The 17,157-nt window shown below is 35.1% G+C and overlaps 2 protein-coding genes across 2 annotated transcripts; one reads left to right on the plus strand and one right to left on the minus strand.

The window, feature by feature from the left end:
* The first annotated feature begins 3,569 nt into the window (after positions 1 to 3,569).
* On the plus strand, positions 3,570 to 4,228 carry LOC148917901 (uncharacterized). The gene is made up of 2 exons (XM_089050438.1): positions 3,570 to 3,850; positions 3,934 to 4,228. Exons 1-2 carry the CDS (start codon positions 3,570 to 3,572, stop codon positions 4,226 to 4,228), a joined length of 576 nt encoding a protein of 191 aa, XP_088906564.1.
* An 8,056-nt stretch (positions 4,229 to 12,284) lies between these two features.
* On the minus strand, positions 12,285 to 13,798 carry LOC103327902 (F-box/kelch-repeat protein At3g06240-like). The gene has a single exon (XM_089050439.1). It carries the CDS (start codon positions 13,284 to 13,286, stop codon positions 12,285 to 12,287), a length of 1,002 nt encoding a protein of 333 aa, XP_088906565.1. The 5' UTR covers positions 13,287 to 13,798.
* Positions 13,799 to 17,157: the final 3,359 nt, after the last annotated feature.

Consider the following 17,157-nt stretch of genomic DNA (forward strand, 5'->3'; position numbering starts at 1 on the left):
ATTAAAAGGTACTAACTGAGAAGTAATTCAATGGCTCCAATGCAGCATAAGTACTTGTAATTTTCAGAACTCGATCCACTCTGCAATTTGCAAACATAGGGATTGAAAGTTCATTTCTTTAACTCTCCTCCAAAATAATAAATATATCCTTGTAAAAAAAATAAAAAGTAACGAAACATAATTCTATAGCTGAATTAGATATATAGAAGACAAACATAAGAACCCAACAGAGAGCTCAAAGAAGGGTGTGCGTTAAGCTACCTGAAGTTGTGGCGAAAATGCATACTAATGTAGATAAACTCTACACCATTTAATTTCTATAAACAAAATAAATAAAAACCCAAAAAATAATAGCTGGTCTTTTTGAATTTAATTTTGATTATTAAATTGCTTTAATGCCCTATTGAGTGTTTTGGGCTTTCTTTTTGAGGTTTTGAGGTTGAGTTTGTTTTAAGAAATCAATGGTAATTTTGTAATTTAAAAAAAGTTAAAAGCCTTTTTGTTATGTTGTAAATGAGTTTTGGGTGTGTTTCTAAAGTTCATTTCATATAGTAATTTTTTTTATTATAATTTGGACTCCTATATGGGGTATAATAGTGAATCTCTCTTTATTTTATTATAATTTTTAATTAATTTACAGCATAAAGAATTTTTTATTATTTGTTTTTTATCTATGTGGAGGTGGGCTCCACTTGTCACATCAGCCACTCAATTGGTGAATAATGACCCATGTGTACGAAATTACAAAAACACCCTTGTCACGTCATCAAAGTTAACAGACTTTTGGAGGAGTTGATGGCATAGGGTAAAGTGGGTCATCAAACTTCGGTCAAGAGATGTAAGTGGGCCACTTTGAGTTTGGGAGTGCAATGTGAGATTTGATTATAGTTTCAGGGAGTATTGATGTAATTAAACCATTTGTATATGCTTCCCGCTTGCAAACCTTGTGTGACGTACCCATTACAATTTACACCTGCCTATGTGACGTTGAGTTTCAAATCATATAAACAGATTTTTGTCAATTATCAAAATCATAAATCTTGGTGACTAAAGAGCATTTGAATGATTGAAGCATAGAATATAATTTTCTTAGATTTTTAATCAGTTTTCATGCAAATTGGAGAATGAACTTGGGATTAACCAAATGAATATTAAAATGAGACATTTAAATGTCTTCCACCAAATTGGGTGCATAAGCACTAGATAATATAAGATTATCAATGCATTAGTATAATAAAAACGTTACATGAAGAATTTCAAGAAATATAATAGTGTAGAAGTTAACTATATTTAAAAGATAACCAAGAATTATTAATTAGGACATAACTTCCATGATAGACATGTAACGGAGAGAGCAAATATTTCAGGGCAAATTTTCCTTTTGGGCTCTGCACCAAACTAACATTGCAGATACTGAATAAGATTATCAAGCATTGCTGCATCAGAGTTGGTGTGATATGTTCAATAGCAATATATACGCAGCTTTTAGAAGAAAATTAAAGTCAAAAGCTAATACTTGATCAAGTAGGCAACCAAATTTCTTAGACAATATAAGCTCTTAAATTGAATGAAAATTAAAGAAAACACTACAAATCTTTGAGGTCCTAAAGTTGTTAGCATCTGCTGGCCACTACATAAGAGTGTTGCTAAATGTTTTGGCTATATCCCATTTGAATTGGACTTATCGGAAAAATTCAACAAAAGATAACTATGAGAAAGAACGACTGACTGCATGTGCCATGGGTGCAACAATTATCTTGTATGGTGTGGAGCGGACCTTGTTGGGGAAGGGGGAATTGAACTTAGGATCATGGGTGCACAATAAATAATATTCTTAATCACTTGAGTTACAAGACCTTGGTTGAGGCAGAGTGAAGTTTTCTAAATCCCAAAACAGAAACCATACTAGGCTGGTAAATGACAGCGGCAAAACCTTCCCGAACGCCTAGAATAGGAAGACACTGAGATGATGCTTTTGTATGGAGGTTGTATGAGACTAGAGGTAGATAACCATATGTAGAAACCAAAAGAATCTCATCGCTCTTCCAAAATGCCAAAGGCTCGTGGGTCAAAGTGAGATCAAAAGCAAGGTGTTTGTGTTAGACCAAGTCCTACTCCTACTCTGCCTACGGTTTCAAGGGTTTGTGATCAAGTCAACTTGCTTTCCTACACATTTAGGAAGTTAATATAATAATAAACTGTTTGTGGCCCCCCCCCAAACAAAAGGAAATATACGTTTTTATCTCTTTGCAAGTAAAAGGGTAAGTGATTTCAAATAGAAAGACCAAGTAATTTTGGGCCCACCAATATATTAATAAAAAATAAAAGTAGCCAATCAAATAAAGTTTCAAAAAATCTCCCTTATCAAATAGGAAGTAGACTTTTACCCAAATAAAAAAGGATTGGGATTTTAATTTGGGAGTTTCACTAAAACATCCAAAATGGGGTTGAAATTATAAAAAAACCAAAGTACTATTTAAACATATAAACACACCCAAAACCTATCATTACACACACTCAAAACTCATTTATAAACACATTCAAAAAGTTGATTTTGGGGTTGATTTTGGGTGTGTTTCTATGTTTAAATAGTGCTTGGGTTTTTTCATAAATACATGTCTAGGATTGGGTTTATTTATAAATTTGTAATTTAATTTTTGTTCCTATATGAAGTAACATGAACTTAGTTTGAAGCAGGCACACACATCAAAAGAAAATAATTGAATTTGGTTGTTGGCTCTCCAACCTCCTGCATCAAGAAACAACCTAGAATTGATGGATAATTTATGAATAATGTCCTTAATAAAATTTGGAATTGGTTTGTAGATGAAGAAACAACCTAGAATTGATGGATTTTTCAAAAGAAAACATACTGAAATAACTGCAGTTATCTAAATGTACCTGATTCTAATATTGAGACAGTAGCATCTGAAAATCGTTCTGAATTTCCAAGAATTGAGACTATTGACAATGAAGTTGATAATAGTTCTTTAGAGTGCGACCCAGGGCTACGTCCACAAATATGGAATTATCCTGTTAATCAACGTGACGAAATTCGATGAGCTTACATTAATGCCGATCCATACCAACCTATACTTTCCAAGTATCCAAAATCAGGATCAGTAATTCATCAGTGTAGCTTTCAAAGTTCATGGTTCAAACTATTTCCTTCGTGGTTAGAATATTCACCTGTGAAAGATGCAACTTTTTGTCTACCGTGCTATCTTTTCAACAAACCATTTGGACATTCTGGGAAAAATGCTTTCACTCTTGAGAGATTTCAAAGTTGGAAGAAAGTTATAGATGAGAAAAATTGTTCTTTTCTAAATCACGAGGGGAAAGATCCCAACTCCCCTCATAAAATTGCAGAAATATCATGTTTGGATTTGATGAATCAATCCCAGCATATATACAAAGTCGTTGAGAATTATTCTTCCTAACAAATTGCAGACAATCGACTACAACTTAAGGCAACAATTGAAGCAATCAGGTGGCTTGCATTCCAAGGATGTGCTTTTAGAGGCCATGATGAAAAAAAGAATTCAATCAATCGTGGAAATTTTCTTCAAATGTTAGAAATATTGGCTGCATATAATGAAAAAGTTGATGGAGTTGTCTTAGATAAAGCTCCCAAAAATGCCTCTTACACATCACCACAGATCCAAAAAGAAATTTTACATGTTTTTTCAACTAAAGTGAAGAAAGCAATCTGTGAAGAAATTGGGGAATCAAAGTTTTGTATAATTGTTGATGAATCGCGTGATGAATCTAAGAGAGAGCAAATGGCTATAGTGTTGCGATTTGTTGACAAAGAAGGTCTTATTCAGGAGCCTTTTTTGGGCTTGTTCATGTATCAGACACTGAGGCATTAACTCTGAAAAAAGGTATATACTCTATATTGTCTCATAATTCACTAAATATTTAAAATATTAGAGGACAAGGATACGATGGTGCAAGTAACATGCGAGGTGAATGGAATGCGTTACAAGCTTTGATTTTGAATGATTGCTCATATGCTTACTATGTTCATTGTTTAGCACATCGATTACAATTGGCATTAATTGCATCATCAAGAGAAGTTATTCATGTTCACCACTTTTTCACTAAATTGACTTCTATTGTCAATATTGTTGGTGCTTCATGCAAGCGTAATGATGAGCTGAAAAATGCTCAAGCTACTGAAATTGAGCACATGATTGCAATTGATGAGCTCGAGACTGGGAAATGAATGAACCAAATTGGCACCTTACAACTTGCTGGTGATACTCATTGGGGTTCTCATTTGAAATCAATTATGTTTAGTGCAACATGCACAGTTCTAATTAATATAATTGATAACGGAACTACTTATTCTCAACGAGGAGATGTTGATGCAGCTTATGAGGCAATGACTTCATATGAATTTGTCTTTATCTTACATCTTATGAAAGAACTTATGGAGATCACTAATGATCTTTGTCAAGCTTTGCAAATGTCAATCCCAAGACATAATAAATGCCATGAATTTTGTTTCTTCCACTAAGGCACTCATCCAAGAATTAAGAGATGATGGATGGGATTCTTTGCTTACCAAGGTGAATTTTTTTTGTGAAGCACGGAACATAGATATCCTAGATATGAATGCTCGTTATGTTGCAAGACGAGGTCGAGCTCGCCATCAACAAGATGATTTTAAAATTAAGCATTATTACATGATAGATATTTTTTATGCTGCAATAGATTCTCAACTCCAAGAATTAAATAGCCGATTTAGTGATCAAACAACAGAGCTGCTTATTTTGGGGTCGGCTTTGGATCCTCGTGAAGTGAATAAATCTTTTAGAATTGATGATATTTGTCAATTGGTAGATAAGTTCTACCCCCAAGACTTTGAAGATCATGAGAAGATAGGTTTGAGAAGACAACTTCAATATTTTGAGAGTGACGTCGTTCGACTTCCAGAGTTCAAAAACTTGTCAACAATTTATGATATGTCTCAATGGATGGTAACGACTAGAAGAACAATGATATATCCACTTGTTTATAGAGTGCTTGTGCTTATGCTTACTCTTCCTGTTTCTACTGCAACTGCAGAGCAATCATTTTCTGCTATGTGTATAGTAAAAACTAGGCTTTGTAACAAGATGGAAGACGAATTTCTCACAGACTCTTTGATTATGTACATCGAAAGGGAATTGCAGAAAAGTTTAGCATTGACTCAATTATAGATGATTTTCGAGATATGAAAGAACGACGAGTGTTATTTTGATACCTAATTGAATAAACAATTGTTTTCTGTTTTTTTTTTTTTTTACAAACATTGTTAAGGTTGAAAAATTGAAATTTTTTAATGTCTTATTTGGTTTATATGTTGGCCCCCCAACACATAAATTCCTGGCTCCGCCACATCCCTCATATCAAATGAAATGATCACATCCCTAATGTCTTCCACCAGCATGTCAGCCCAGAAGTCGACCAACTTAGATTGCTCGTGCCCCACCCAGTAACACATCCCTTTTAAGTAGAGCTGGAAATCCTGGGGCCAAAGGTTTGTAGTTTCAGTTTCCAGAGAGCCCGTCGCGATCTCCCTCCAAGTATTCGTCACCAAACTATACACTACTGGTTTTGGCGTATAAATGATATGGTCATTTCCATCATCATACTCGCCATATAATTCATCGCCAAGATATCCAATGTCAACAACTTTGTAATCATTGGTTTTAGGATCATAGCCAAATCCCAAGGCCTGTGACATGTCACGTCTTGATGAAGCAATGTGAACATCTAGGTACGGCTCCGGAGGCAGTAGCTTGGGTGCCTCATGAATTGCTGGGTTCCATAACACCACCTCTGCAGCATTAAGTTGGACACAAATGATACCGTCACAGTGGCCTACAATACGAAATGTGTTTTCTTTGCCAATCAGCGGCTGCTTTAGGTTGGTCATGTCCATGTCCTCGAAACTAGAAAGAAACCTAAGCGGATCACTATTATTACAATGACAATTATCAGAATTAGCATTGCAGCAGTAGCAGTAAAAATTAAGGACTGAGAATACAACAGATTTGGTGTCATGTTCTTCAATACCATGAATGATGTGCTTCCAAGGCTGGGTGCGGGGTCGGCCCTCGCATACCACATCATCCACTAATAATCGCCTCAAAAGGACTGTACAAGTGGAGGAGGATGACAACATGTTATTTTCGGGATCAAATTGTGTTGCACGTGCTTCACTACAAACTCTGGGCTGCTGATGAGAGCACACCACCATTTAGAGACGTACTTCAACCTCGTCAACGTTTTTGGAAGCAAACATGGTAGAATGTGCAGTAAAATCTTGTTTCCCATTCCCACACTACTACATTTTACACTTTGCGCGACGAAGAGAATTTCGTCGCGCAAATTTTAACACAGAAACCGTGGAACAAAGATCGTGGAGAAAGACTTTGCGACGAAAAAATATTTGTCGCACAAAGTCGCTTTGACGAAAAATATTAGTCGCATAAAGTTTTGGGCTGCAAAAAACATTGGTCGTGCAAAGTTTTGTGCGACGAAAAAATTTAAAAAATTCAAAAAAAAATTTCCGCGTCTCATTTTTGGTACCCGCCCAAATATTTAGAGTTTTGCGCAACGAAATATTTTGGTTTTTGACTTTTTGTTATATTATTTCTTTAATATTAATTTAATTATATTAATTATTTCGAATTTTTACTTTTTGAATTTAATTTAATTTAATTATATTAATTTTTTCAAATTTTTACTTTTTAAATTTAATTTCATTGTATGATATTTTTTGATTACTTTAATTTAAATTGACATATTCAAAATAAAATTACATATGAAAAATAGTGATCAAATTATCCAATAAATACATATATATAATATTCAAAATGTACACATAAATTAACAAAGTACAATAATAACAAAAAAAAAAGGTCAAATAACAAAAAAAAAAAAAAAAGGATAATCTCCCCTAAAATTGTTGTACCACAAATCCAACCCAAACTCCAATCCCTCCCCTTTACTCAACCCCAAACCCCACACAAACTCAAAACTAACTCAAAAAACACATATTAATGAAAAAAATTTAAAATTTGGAGAGAATCTACCTTTTGGCAAGATTGAGAGTGAGTGAGAATAAGAGAGAGAAGTGAGTGTGAGAGAATTAGAGAAGATAGTGATAGAGAGATGAGAGAGTGAGTGAGAGTGAGAGATAGTGAAGAGAGAGATGATGAGAGGAGTGAGTGTGAGAGAAATGGTGGGATTTGGGGAGAGGGAAAGAGAGAGGAGAGGTAAGAGTAGAGAAAGACATTGAGAAAATGGTGGAGGAGTTATTTTCATTTTAAAAACCGTATCACTTTGCGCGACGAAACATATTAGTCGCCCAAAGTTTTGCACGACGAATATTAGTGTATTGGTCGCGCAAAGTCAAAAAAATATATATATATTCCCGAGTCCCATTTTTGGTACCCGCCCAAATTTTGAAATTTTTGCGCGACGAAAAATACATATTGGTCGTGCAAAGTCTAAACAAATTATATAAAAAAATTCCCGTGTCTCATTTTTGGTGCCCGCCCATATATATTGGTCGCGCAAAGTTTTGAGCGACACAAAATATTGGTCGCGCAAAGTCTAAATTTTTTTTTAATTTTTAAAATCCCGCGTCTAGATGAAAACTGATGCTGAGGTCTGCCTCTTCCTTGATAAAAGGAACCTCTATTAGGGCCAGAGTGGAAACCACCATTATGTGAAAAAGAGCCACCATTAGAGCTAGAGTGGAAACCTCCATTGACACCACCATTGTGGCTGGATGAAATAGAAGATGGGACAGACGTGGAAGGGTCAGCAAGAACAAGAGATTTTCCTTTGAATGATTGATTGTTCGCCAACATCGCGGAGGCAAAAGGAGTGGCAGAGGTAGTATGTTCAAGAATGGCTTCTTCAGCAAGCAATTGAGATCTAAAATCTTTGAGAGAGAGCACATGTTCCCTGCCTCAAACCATACACCGAAATGTATTATATTCTAGGGGAAGACCATTAAAAGCCAAGATCACAATATCATCATCATCAAAAGAAACCCCAGCAGCAGCAAGATGATCTCTAGCATCCTTTATCTTTTGCAAGTATTGAGAGACTGGTTCAGCACCCTTCTTGATATTCTGAAGCTCACTTTTCATCTGAAAAATCCTAGCTTTGGTAACCGTAGAAAATCTGTCCTTCAACTAACCCACATCATGAGAACTAGTACACCCAATGACATATGAGATTGCAGTAGAAGAAAGGGTTGCAATTAGCAATTGCATCAAGGCACGATCATGCATTTTCCACACTGTATAAGCATCAGTTTCTACACCTTCAACATCAGAATGTTCATCAAAACGAGCAGACACAGCCGTGAACCATCAACAAACCCCAATAAGCCATGACCTTCAAGAAGAAGCTGCATCTGAAAATTCCATGTGAGGTCATTTGTATCATCAAGCTTAACTATCACAGAAGTAGAGACAGTGGGAATTAAGGTAGTAATCGGAGATTGAACAATCTGAAGTTGAGTAGCAGTCACCATGATGAATATTCAGGAAGATAGTATCTTGAGAAGAAAAGAAATGTGCAATAGATCAAGCAGAAGAATCTGTGAGGCAAAAGAACAAACAGGTGGTAGGCAGAACAAAGACTACGAAAGTATTGAGAAAGAAGAGGGAAAGAAGCTCGAGAATTTAACAAAGAAGAAGACGAGAAGATAGAGACAGAAGAATAGAAATTGCAAGCAAAGAAGCTCAAGATCGTACTATGGCGATGATACCATGTCAGAATAGCAATATTGAACAGAATTTTAACAGAGAGAAGCAGAGAATCTTAGGAGAAGAATTGATGTATTCATTCATTGATTTTTCAACACAGTACAATGATGGTCTTCATAATAGCTTTGTCAAAGCTTTGTGTACACGTTTCTAACCTCTTAACCTCTCTAACTTCTTTAACAGATCGCTAACTCTTTTACTAAAACTGCCTAATAGTCTTAACAATATTTCAACAACTTTCTTCTTCAATCTTCTGACATGTGGCAGAATTAGGACCCTTGATATCTTTACAATGGGTCGTTCGTTTGGTTACTAATTATATAACTAGAAACTTCACACATGCACATGTTATGCATGTGAAATGCTATTCATTTGACATGTTATGTATGTGAAATGCTATTCATGTGACATGTTATGCATGTGAAAAATTATGCGTGTGAAATGCCTATGCATGTAATGTCAGAAGGGCAATAGGTTTATTAACGTACTAAGTACGTGGTACCTTATATATTTATAATTATATAATTTTGTTTTGGTTTTTCTCATAGGCTGTTAAACGAACCCTAAAATTAACTGAGTATACCTTATTACCAAACTATTTATTGAATTGCTAATTTACTCTAATATAAAATGACTAAAAAAGACATATTAAATTGTGAAACAAATATAATTTCAATAAGTGCCTTTAAAAATGGAAAGTGTAGTTTGATGTTAGTTTGGCTTTACTCACCATCTCACCATCTCCATCTCCATAAGGTACAAATAGTTCCTTTACTTTGGCTTTGCGTTGGCCATTATAAATTGGAAGTGTAGTTTGATGCTAGTTTTGAGTTGTGTGTTAACTGTAATGAACATGATTTGTTATTTCATATAGTCATGATGAGCTCATACTTAGGAGCTAAGATGACTCAGTATCCGACTATGGTGAGTGACTTTAAATGACACGGTTCTTAGGGCCCGTCTGGTAACGTTTTCAGAGAATGTTTTCAAAGAATATTTTCAGAGAATCAAAACCAGAAACGAATTTGCATTTTCAGGATTCAAGAATGTGTCTGGTAGATTAATTAGAAAATATATTCAGAAAATAAATACAGTGAAAACGTACTTGATAGTACAATTTGAGAACAATAATTTGTGAGCTATTTTTTCAGTGTATTTTTGCTAATGTATGTTCTTAAAAAATATTAAAAAAATATAAAAAAAATCTAATGTTAATACCTAGAATTATCTTTAATAATAAGTGAAAATGATAAATAAATAAAGTTGAATTTTGTTGGTTAATTGATAAACTGAACAAGTATGCATCTAAGAATAATTTTTTATACATACAATTTTTTTTTTCCCCAAAATAAATGCAGATTATTGAGTAAAGAACTTCTTGCAGTAGGATATGAGAATAGCATAAAGAATGAAGTGTCACTTCTTTTCAACTTTTATTTGTTCATTAATATTTTAATGTTTATTATAAAAAAAAACCTAAAATTATCTGAAACTATGTTTTATTAAAACAAGATTATCAATAATAAAATTATCTGAAACTATGTTTTATTAAAACTATTTCCCCTGTTTTCACTTCCTTTTGAAAACAATGAAAACATCTAAAAGTTGTTTTCTCATTTTATGAAGAAAGTTGAGATCGTTTTCAATTCTTCGTTTTCCATGTTTCAAACTTAACAGCACCGAACGCATTTTTGGTTGTTTTCATTCTCAGAAAACAGAAAAGGGGTTAGAAAAGGATAACGAACGGGTGTTGTTTTATCCTTTCATTACTTGAGACATTTGGTTGGTTAGCTGTGATGTTATTTCAGATTTGTTACCTCCAGTGAAATACGGAAACGCTGAGAGTTGTTTGAACCTTTTATATTGGGATTGACCAATACAACTGTAGAGCAGGTTTGTTCAATAAAAACTATTCTTCCACCTTATGTGACTGAGTGTATTAGGATGTATTAGGGGTATTTTTGGTTGTTAAATATGGTGTATTTAGTTAATTTGACATTAATTTTTTTTTTAAAGTATACTTCAATTATAAGGTGTACTCAGTTAATTTTAAGGTTTGTTTAACAACATCTTAGGCCCTGTTGGTTCACGGAACGAATTTGAGGAGAAATCATTTCCTATGTCATTTTCCAAGGGATGGGAAATGGAAGATTCTTTTCCCGTTTGGTAATGATGAGAAAGTAACTGGAGATATCACTTTATTTCCTTTCCCATGTTTGTTTTGAGTAGGAATGTAAAATAAAGTCAAATAAATTTTCAATTATACATATATTAAATCAAATAAAAAAAGAATGCATTTAATGATATATTGTAATTCTGAATTGTTAATGGGGACAAAATGGTCATGAAAAATGTGTATTTAATGTTGGTTCATTTTCCCAAACTTTTCTATGAAGAAGAAAACAAAACCCAAGTTGGGAGGATGACTTCACTTTTCCCCTACTTTATGCTGAAGAATACACGAGTCCTACATCTGAAACTTAACAAAATAGAAAGTCCCATATAATAAATGTCCACTCCTAATAACATCGATACCTTTTGTATAAAACCACACACATGCTAAACAGGTGGTTAAGTTGGAGACAATATCAATGTTGCTAGTGGTGGGGCAAGGATTCGTCCCTTTGAAATCTTAATAATGGTATCAGAGCTTGGTTGGTTGAGTGAGCCCGATTAAACCCAAATCAAACAAACTCAAATCAAACAAAAATCCCAAATTAAATCAAAATCAAACAAAACCCAAATTTAAAAAATAAAAAATAAAAAATAAAATCTTACCGATGTGGAATTGGTTGCACGTGTGACCCAATAAAAAGTGGTCCCATGTGAGAAGGAATGTTGAAGAATGCACAAGTCTCACATCGGAAACTTAACAAAATAGAAAGTCCCATATAATAAATGTTCTACTTTTAATAACGACGACGCCTTTTGTATAAAACCCCACACCTACTAAACAGGTGGTCAAGTTGGGGACAATATCGATGTTGCTAGTGGTAGGTCAAGGGTTCGCCCCTCTGAAATCTTAACGCTTTTCCATGGGCCAGGCAACGATTTCCTATGCCTGAACTTACCAAACATGTGAAAGTAATTAATTTCCCATTTCTAAGTCTCCTTACACATGAACTAATCAGGGCCTTAATTCATATATACATATCATCTTTTTAATAATTAGATGAAAAATAACAAGTCAAATCTTGTCCTAATATGAAAGATAATAATCAGCATATGAGGTTTTAGGAAACCCCAGTACAAGAAGCATGGTAAATGTTCGGACAATAAATTCCCTCAGCTTGAATATTTTAAAATGTCAAATACCTTTTGGAAGCAATTAAAGGCGTAACAAAATCTGACTGTAATATATATAAACAATTGGCACAAAAGGCTAGTACTAACTAATTACATTATCTTGTATGTTGTGGAACGGAGTCTATTTTTTAATTTTTTACTTTTATACAAGCGATATTAAAGGAGGGGAACTTTAGATGCAGTGGTAAAATAATATTCTTAATAACTTGAGTTATGAGAGTAAAGTTTTTTGAATCCCAACACAGAAACGATACTAGGCACGTGAAAAACAGCGGCAAAACCATCCGGATTGCCTAGAATAGGAAGACACTCAGATGATGCTTTTGTATGGAGGTTGTAGGAGACTAGAGGTTGATGACCATATTCAGAAACCAAAAGAATCTCATCGCTCTTCCAAAATGCCAAAGGCTTGTGGGTCCTAGTGAGATCAAAAGCATGGTGTTTGGTCCAAGTAGCATTATAATAATTATTGTTCGGCCCATTTCCAAATTCTTCCTGCAGGACCCATATTCCAAAGGATTCATTAGTGTGTCCCCTACAATAGCATCCAAAGAGAGCAACAGACTTATGATACCACGGCAGAAGCCGTATATCATAAAAAATCATTGAGCTTAAACAATATACATGCGGCAACAGTATATCATGAAACACCTCATCCCTCATATCAAACGAAATGATCACATCCCTAATGTCTTCCACCAGCATGTCAGCCCCGCCGTCGACCAACTTAGATTGCTCGTGCCCCACCCAGTAACACATCCCTTTTAAGTAGAACTGGAAATCCTCCGGCCAAAGGTTTGTAGTTTCAGTTTCCAGAGAGCCCGTCGCGATCTCTCTCCAAGTATCCGTCCCCAAACTGTACACTACTGGTTTTGGCGTATAAATTATATAGTCATCTCCATCATCATACTCGCCATATAATTCATTGCCAGGATATCCAATGTCAACAACTTTGTAATCATTGGTTTTAGGATCATAGCCAAATCCCAGGGCCCGTGACATGTCACGTCTTGATGAAGCAATATGAACATCTAGGTACGGCTCCGGAGGCAGTAGCTTGGGTGCCTCATGAATTGCTGGGTTCCATAACACCACCTCTGCAGCATTAAGTTGGACACAAATGATTCCGTTACAGTGGCCAACAATACGAAATGTGTTTTCTTTGCCAATCAGCGGCTGCTTTAGGTTGGTCATGTCCATGTCCTCGAAACTAGAAAGAAACCTAAGCGGATCACTATTATTACAATGACAATTATCAGAATTAGCATTGCAGCAGTAGCAGCAAAAATTAAGGACTGAGAATACAACAGATTTGGTGTCCTGGTCTTCGAAACCATGAATGATGTGCTTCGGGGGTCGTCACTCGCATACCACATCATCCACTAATAATCGCCTCAAAAGGACTGTACAAGTGGAGGCGGATGACAAAATGTTATTGTCGGGATCAGAATTGTGTTGCACGTGCTTCACTACAAACTCCGGGCTGCTGATGAGAGCACACCACCATTTAGAGACGCACTTGAACCTCGTCAAAGTTTTTGGAAGCAAACGTGATAGAATATGCAGTAAAATATCGTTTCCCATTCCCATTTTAAGAGAACACGAAAACGTTTCTGCCATAAGCATAGAGATTCATCACATAACACAAACAATCAATATGCATATATACAAAGAGCTTCTATTGAAGGATCCTCAAATAATATGTATATAATAAAAAGACCAAGGTGCGTGAGAAAGAATAATTCTTTCCACGGTTAACCCAATGATCTAGCTAATCTAATTAATTAGCAACACCTAGCCCAATATTGTCTTTGATCTAAAATATAACCCTAATTTAAGAGTAGGATTGAAACCAGGCCCGTTTAGAGTTAGAGACTATACAATTTGATGATGACGAGAAATCTCATACGCATAAAAATTTAAAATAACAATAAGATTTTACCTTGGGGATATATTAACGATGTTTTTTTTTTATCCGATGCAGTTAACGAAATTGGAGGAGACAAAGCCCTCGTTGTGTCCCTGGTTTTGCCACAATCAAGCTTACAAGTTACAAGCATGCAATATTATGCAATTTGTGGTTTTCCTCTTCTTCAAGTTCTGGAGAGGAATTCATAAATAAATAAAATCTCTGCAGAAAAAAAAGAATGATAAAGAGAAATTGGGGGGTTTCTTCTGGCCCAAAGATGGCCAGATGGTGTAATATTACACAAACGTACAATAACAGTACAATATTATTATTATTTTTTACAAAATTCAAGAACCTGAACTAATGGAAGTATTTGATTTTTAAGAGAAATATTTTTCAAGAATTTGAAGAGGTGCAGGTAGTATGATATCTTTTGTTATTTTTGTGATTTTCTTTTTCTTTTCACACATTAATTGCTGGTAATAAAATGGTGTAATCATTATTATTACTTTTATAAGAACCACATAGTCTAATGATCAAGGGAATTGTGCTTGACTAATTCAACTGTCTTTTATAAGTTTCGTATCCTCAACGAATAGATAAGAAAAAGTCTACAAAAGCATTAAATGTACCAAAATAAAAGGTTTGGAATGTTGTAGAGATTGTGATGGAGTTAATACTCATTCATGCATATGAATGATCCATGCATGATGAAAAAAGTTTATCGTAATAGATTAAGTCTGTCCACAATTTTTTTTTTTTGGGTCGAAATTGTCTACAGTCTTTTTAAGCAATTTTTGTAGAAATGTTACCTAAATTTATACCTAAGTTTCAATTTGTCACTTTAAAAAAAAATTTAAGAGAAATGTCACCTTAATTTTTCAAAATTTATAATTTGTCATCTAACTTTAATTAAGACCATCCAATTGTCCATCCATTTTTAAAGGTATTTTAGTCTTTCTATTTTCAAAGAAAAAAGAGAGAGAAAAAAGAGACCTCTCAAAGAACCTTCCATAGCCTTAGCTCTAGCAACTCAATACAAAGAAAAACAATTGAGAAGAGAGATTTATAGATGGATAGATGATGGGTGGATGATTACATGTACAATTGAGAGATAACTCTTCCTTTAATAGAGAAAGTATTGTGAGGGAGATGTATGGATGCATTGACGCATTGATGTAGGTTCACCTGTCAAAGCCCTCACTTCTATTTCACACTCTCACTCCAACGATGTCCTAAAAAAGCATCATTTTCTCTTTCATTCACATAGTCGCAGTCCTCTTTAAACTTCTCCACCCATCCAAACCCCTTCAAATCCCTCACCTCCTCTTTCTTCTCAATTCCCGATCAACAACTTAAATCGTTCTCTCTCATAATTAAACAGCGACGTTTTCACATGGAACCGTGCAACGGTGCTCTGTTTTTGATTTAGGCCAAAGAGTCAAAAACTAGGTTTCAAATTTGGCCCATGAGCTTCTTTCTTGGGTTGAGGAGAGGGTAGAGGATCGAACATAAAGGAGTTCGTTTTTCCACTCTTTGGCCCGGTTGGTTCATGGAATGAATTTGAGGGGAAATCATTTCTCATGTCTTTCCCCAAGGAATAGGAATAGGAATGGAAGATTCTTTTCCCACGTTTGGTAATGCTGGGAAAGTAACCGGGAAATATCACTTTATTTCTTTTCCCATGTTTGTTTTGAGTAGAAATGGAAAACAAAGTTTGTATAAATTTTCAATTATACCCATATTAAATCAAATAAAAGAAGAATGCATTTAATGATATATTGTAATTTTAAATTGTTAATGAGGATAAAATGGTCATAAAAAATATGTATTTAATGTTAGCTCATTTCCCCAAACTTTTCCATGAGGAGGGAAAACAAAACCCAAGTTGGGAGGATGGCTTCACTTTCCCCCCTACTTTTCCATGTGTCAGGCAATGATGTCTCATGCCTAGACTTACCAAACATGAGAAAGCAATTGAATTCCCATTCCCAAGTCTCCTTTCCCATGAACCAAACAGGCCCTTTCAATAATATGAGTTGGTTTGTGTAGGTACAGTCAAACAAAGTAGGGCATATATAGTTGTGCTCATATATACTCAAATCTTTATTCTTCTCCAATATGGAGGTATTTATAAAGAATTACAACCCTCAATAAAATAGGAAATAAATCCAAATTACAATAGAAAATAAATATAAATTACAATAGGAAATAAATCTCAATTGTAATAGGACTAGATAAATTGGTAAGCAACCAAAATCCTAACTAACTAAGGACTCGCCAACACTCCCCCTAAAGTTGGGGCAAAGATATTTCGCATGCCTAACTTGACAAACAAGTCATAGAACACCATACTCGACATTAACCAATCGAACAACTGTAGAGAAGGCTTTGTCATAAACCACAAGTGAAACCACTAATAAATAAGGCACATAGAAGAACATATAAAAGTAGAACACATAAACCTTATGAGCACGGCAGTAGGTAATGCAGGACACAGAAACCCTGTGAGCACGGTAGTAGGTAAGATAGAACACAGAAACCCGGTGAGCACGACAATAGGTAAGTATGAAACATATTCAACAAACTAGGTTCCATAGTGCGCATCATCCAACTTTTCACTATAACGTCATCAATTTTTCACTTTCCAAATTGTGGATCTTTGGAATCTGGGGCATCATAGTCACGCATTAGGTAACCCAATTTTCCTCGTGAAGTTGCATAGAGTTCGATCATCGAAGCCCAACTCACATTGTTTGATCCATTCAATTTGAATCCCAAGAGTAGGTTGGTGGACGATTGAGTATGAACTATCACAATAAGGGTTGGAGAAGCAGTAAGTGAAGTAGAACCAGAAGCACGTGAAGAAATAAAGGCATCAACACTCGGCATAGTGATAGACGGCGGGATGGCGGCAATAGCAAGGTAGGCAATGGTGATAGTAGTAAGGTAGGCGGCGACGGAAGGCTATGATTATAGGCAAGGTGTATAGTTCACTGGAAATAGGTAGTGTTTAGGGTTAAAGTTTTTTATGTTGTAAAGACGGATCAAAATATAACCATATCATTGGCAATGACCATAGCAACAAAAGTGAAGCAAACAAAGGCAACATCAACGAGGGCAACAGAGGCCACGAAATAGCAACGACCACAAAAATGGTAG

This window comes from Prunus mume, linkage group LG4 (assembly GCF_029339155.1).
Source record: "Prunus mume cultivar Tortuosa linkage group LG4, ASM2933915v1, whole genome shotgun sequence".
Classification (NCBI taxonomy): domain Eukaryota; kingdom Viridiplantae; phylum Streptophyta; class Magnoliopsida; order Rosales; family Rosaceae; genus Prunus; species Prunus mume.

Coding starts and splice junctions, on each gene's coding strand:
- LOC148917901 (XM_089050438.1), top strand. CDS start 3,570: ATGTTAGAAATATTGGCTGCATATAATGAAAAAGTTGATGGAGTTGTC. Junction 3,851..3,933: donor CCTTTTTTGGGCTTGTTCAT/GTATCAGACACT, acceptor TTAAAATATTAG/AGGACAAGGATACGATGGTG.
- LOC103327902 (XM_089050439.1), bottom strand. CDS start 13,286: ATGGACATGACCAACCTAAAGCAGCCGCTGATTGGCAAAGAAAACACA.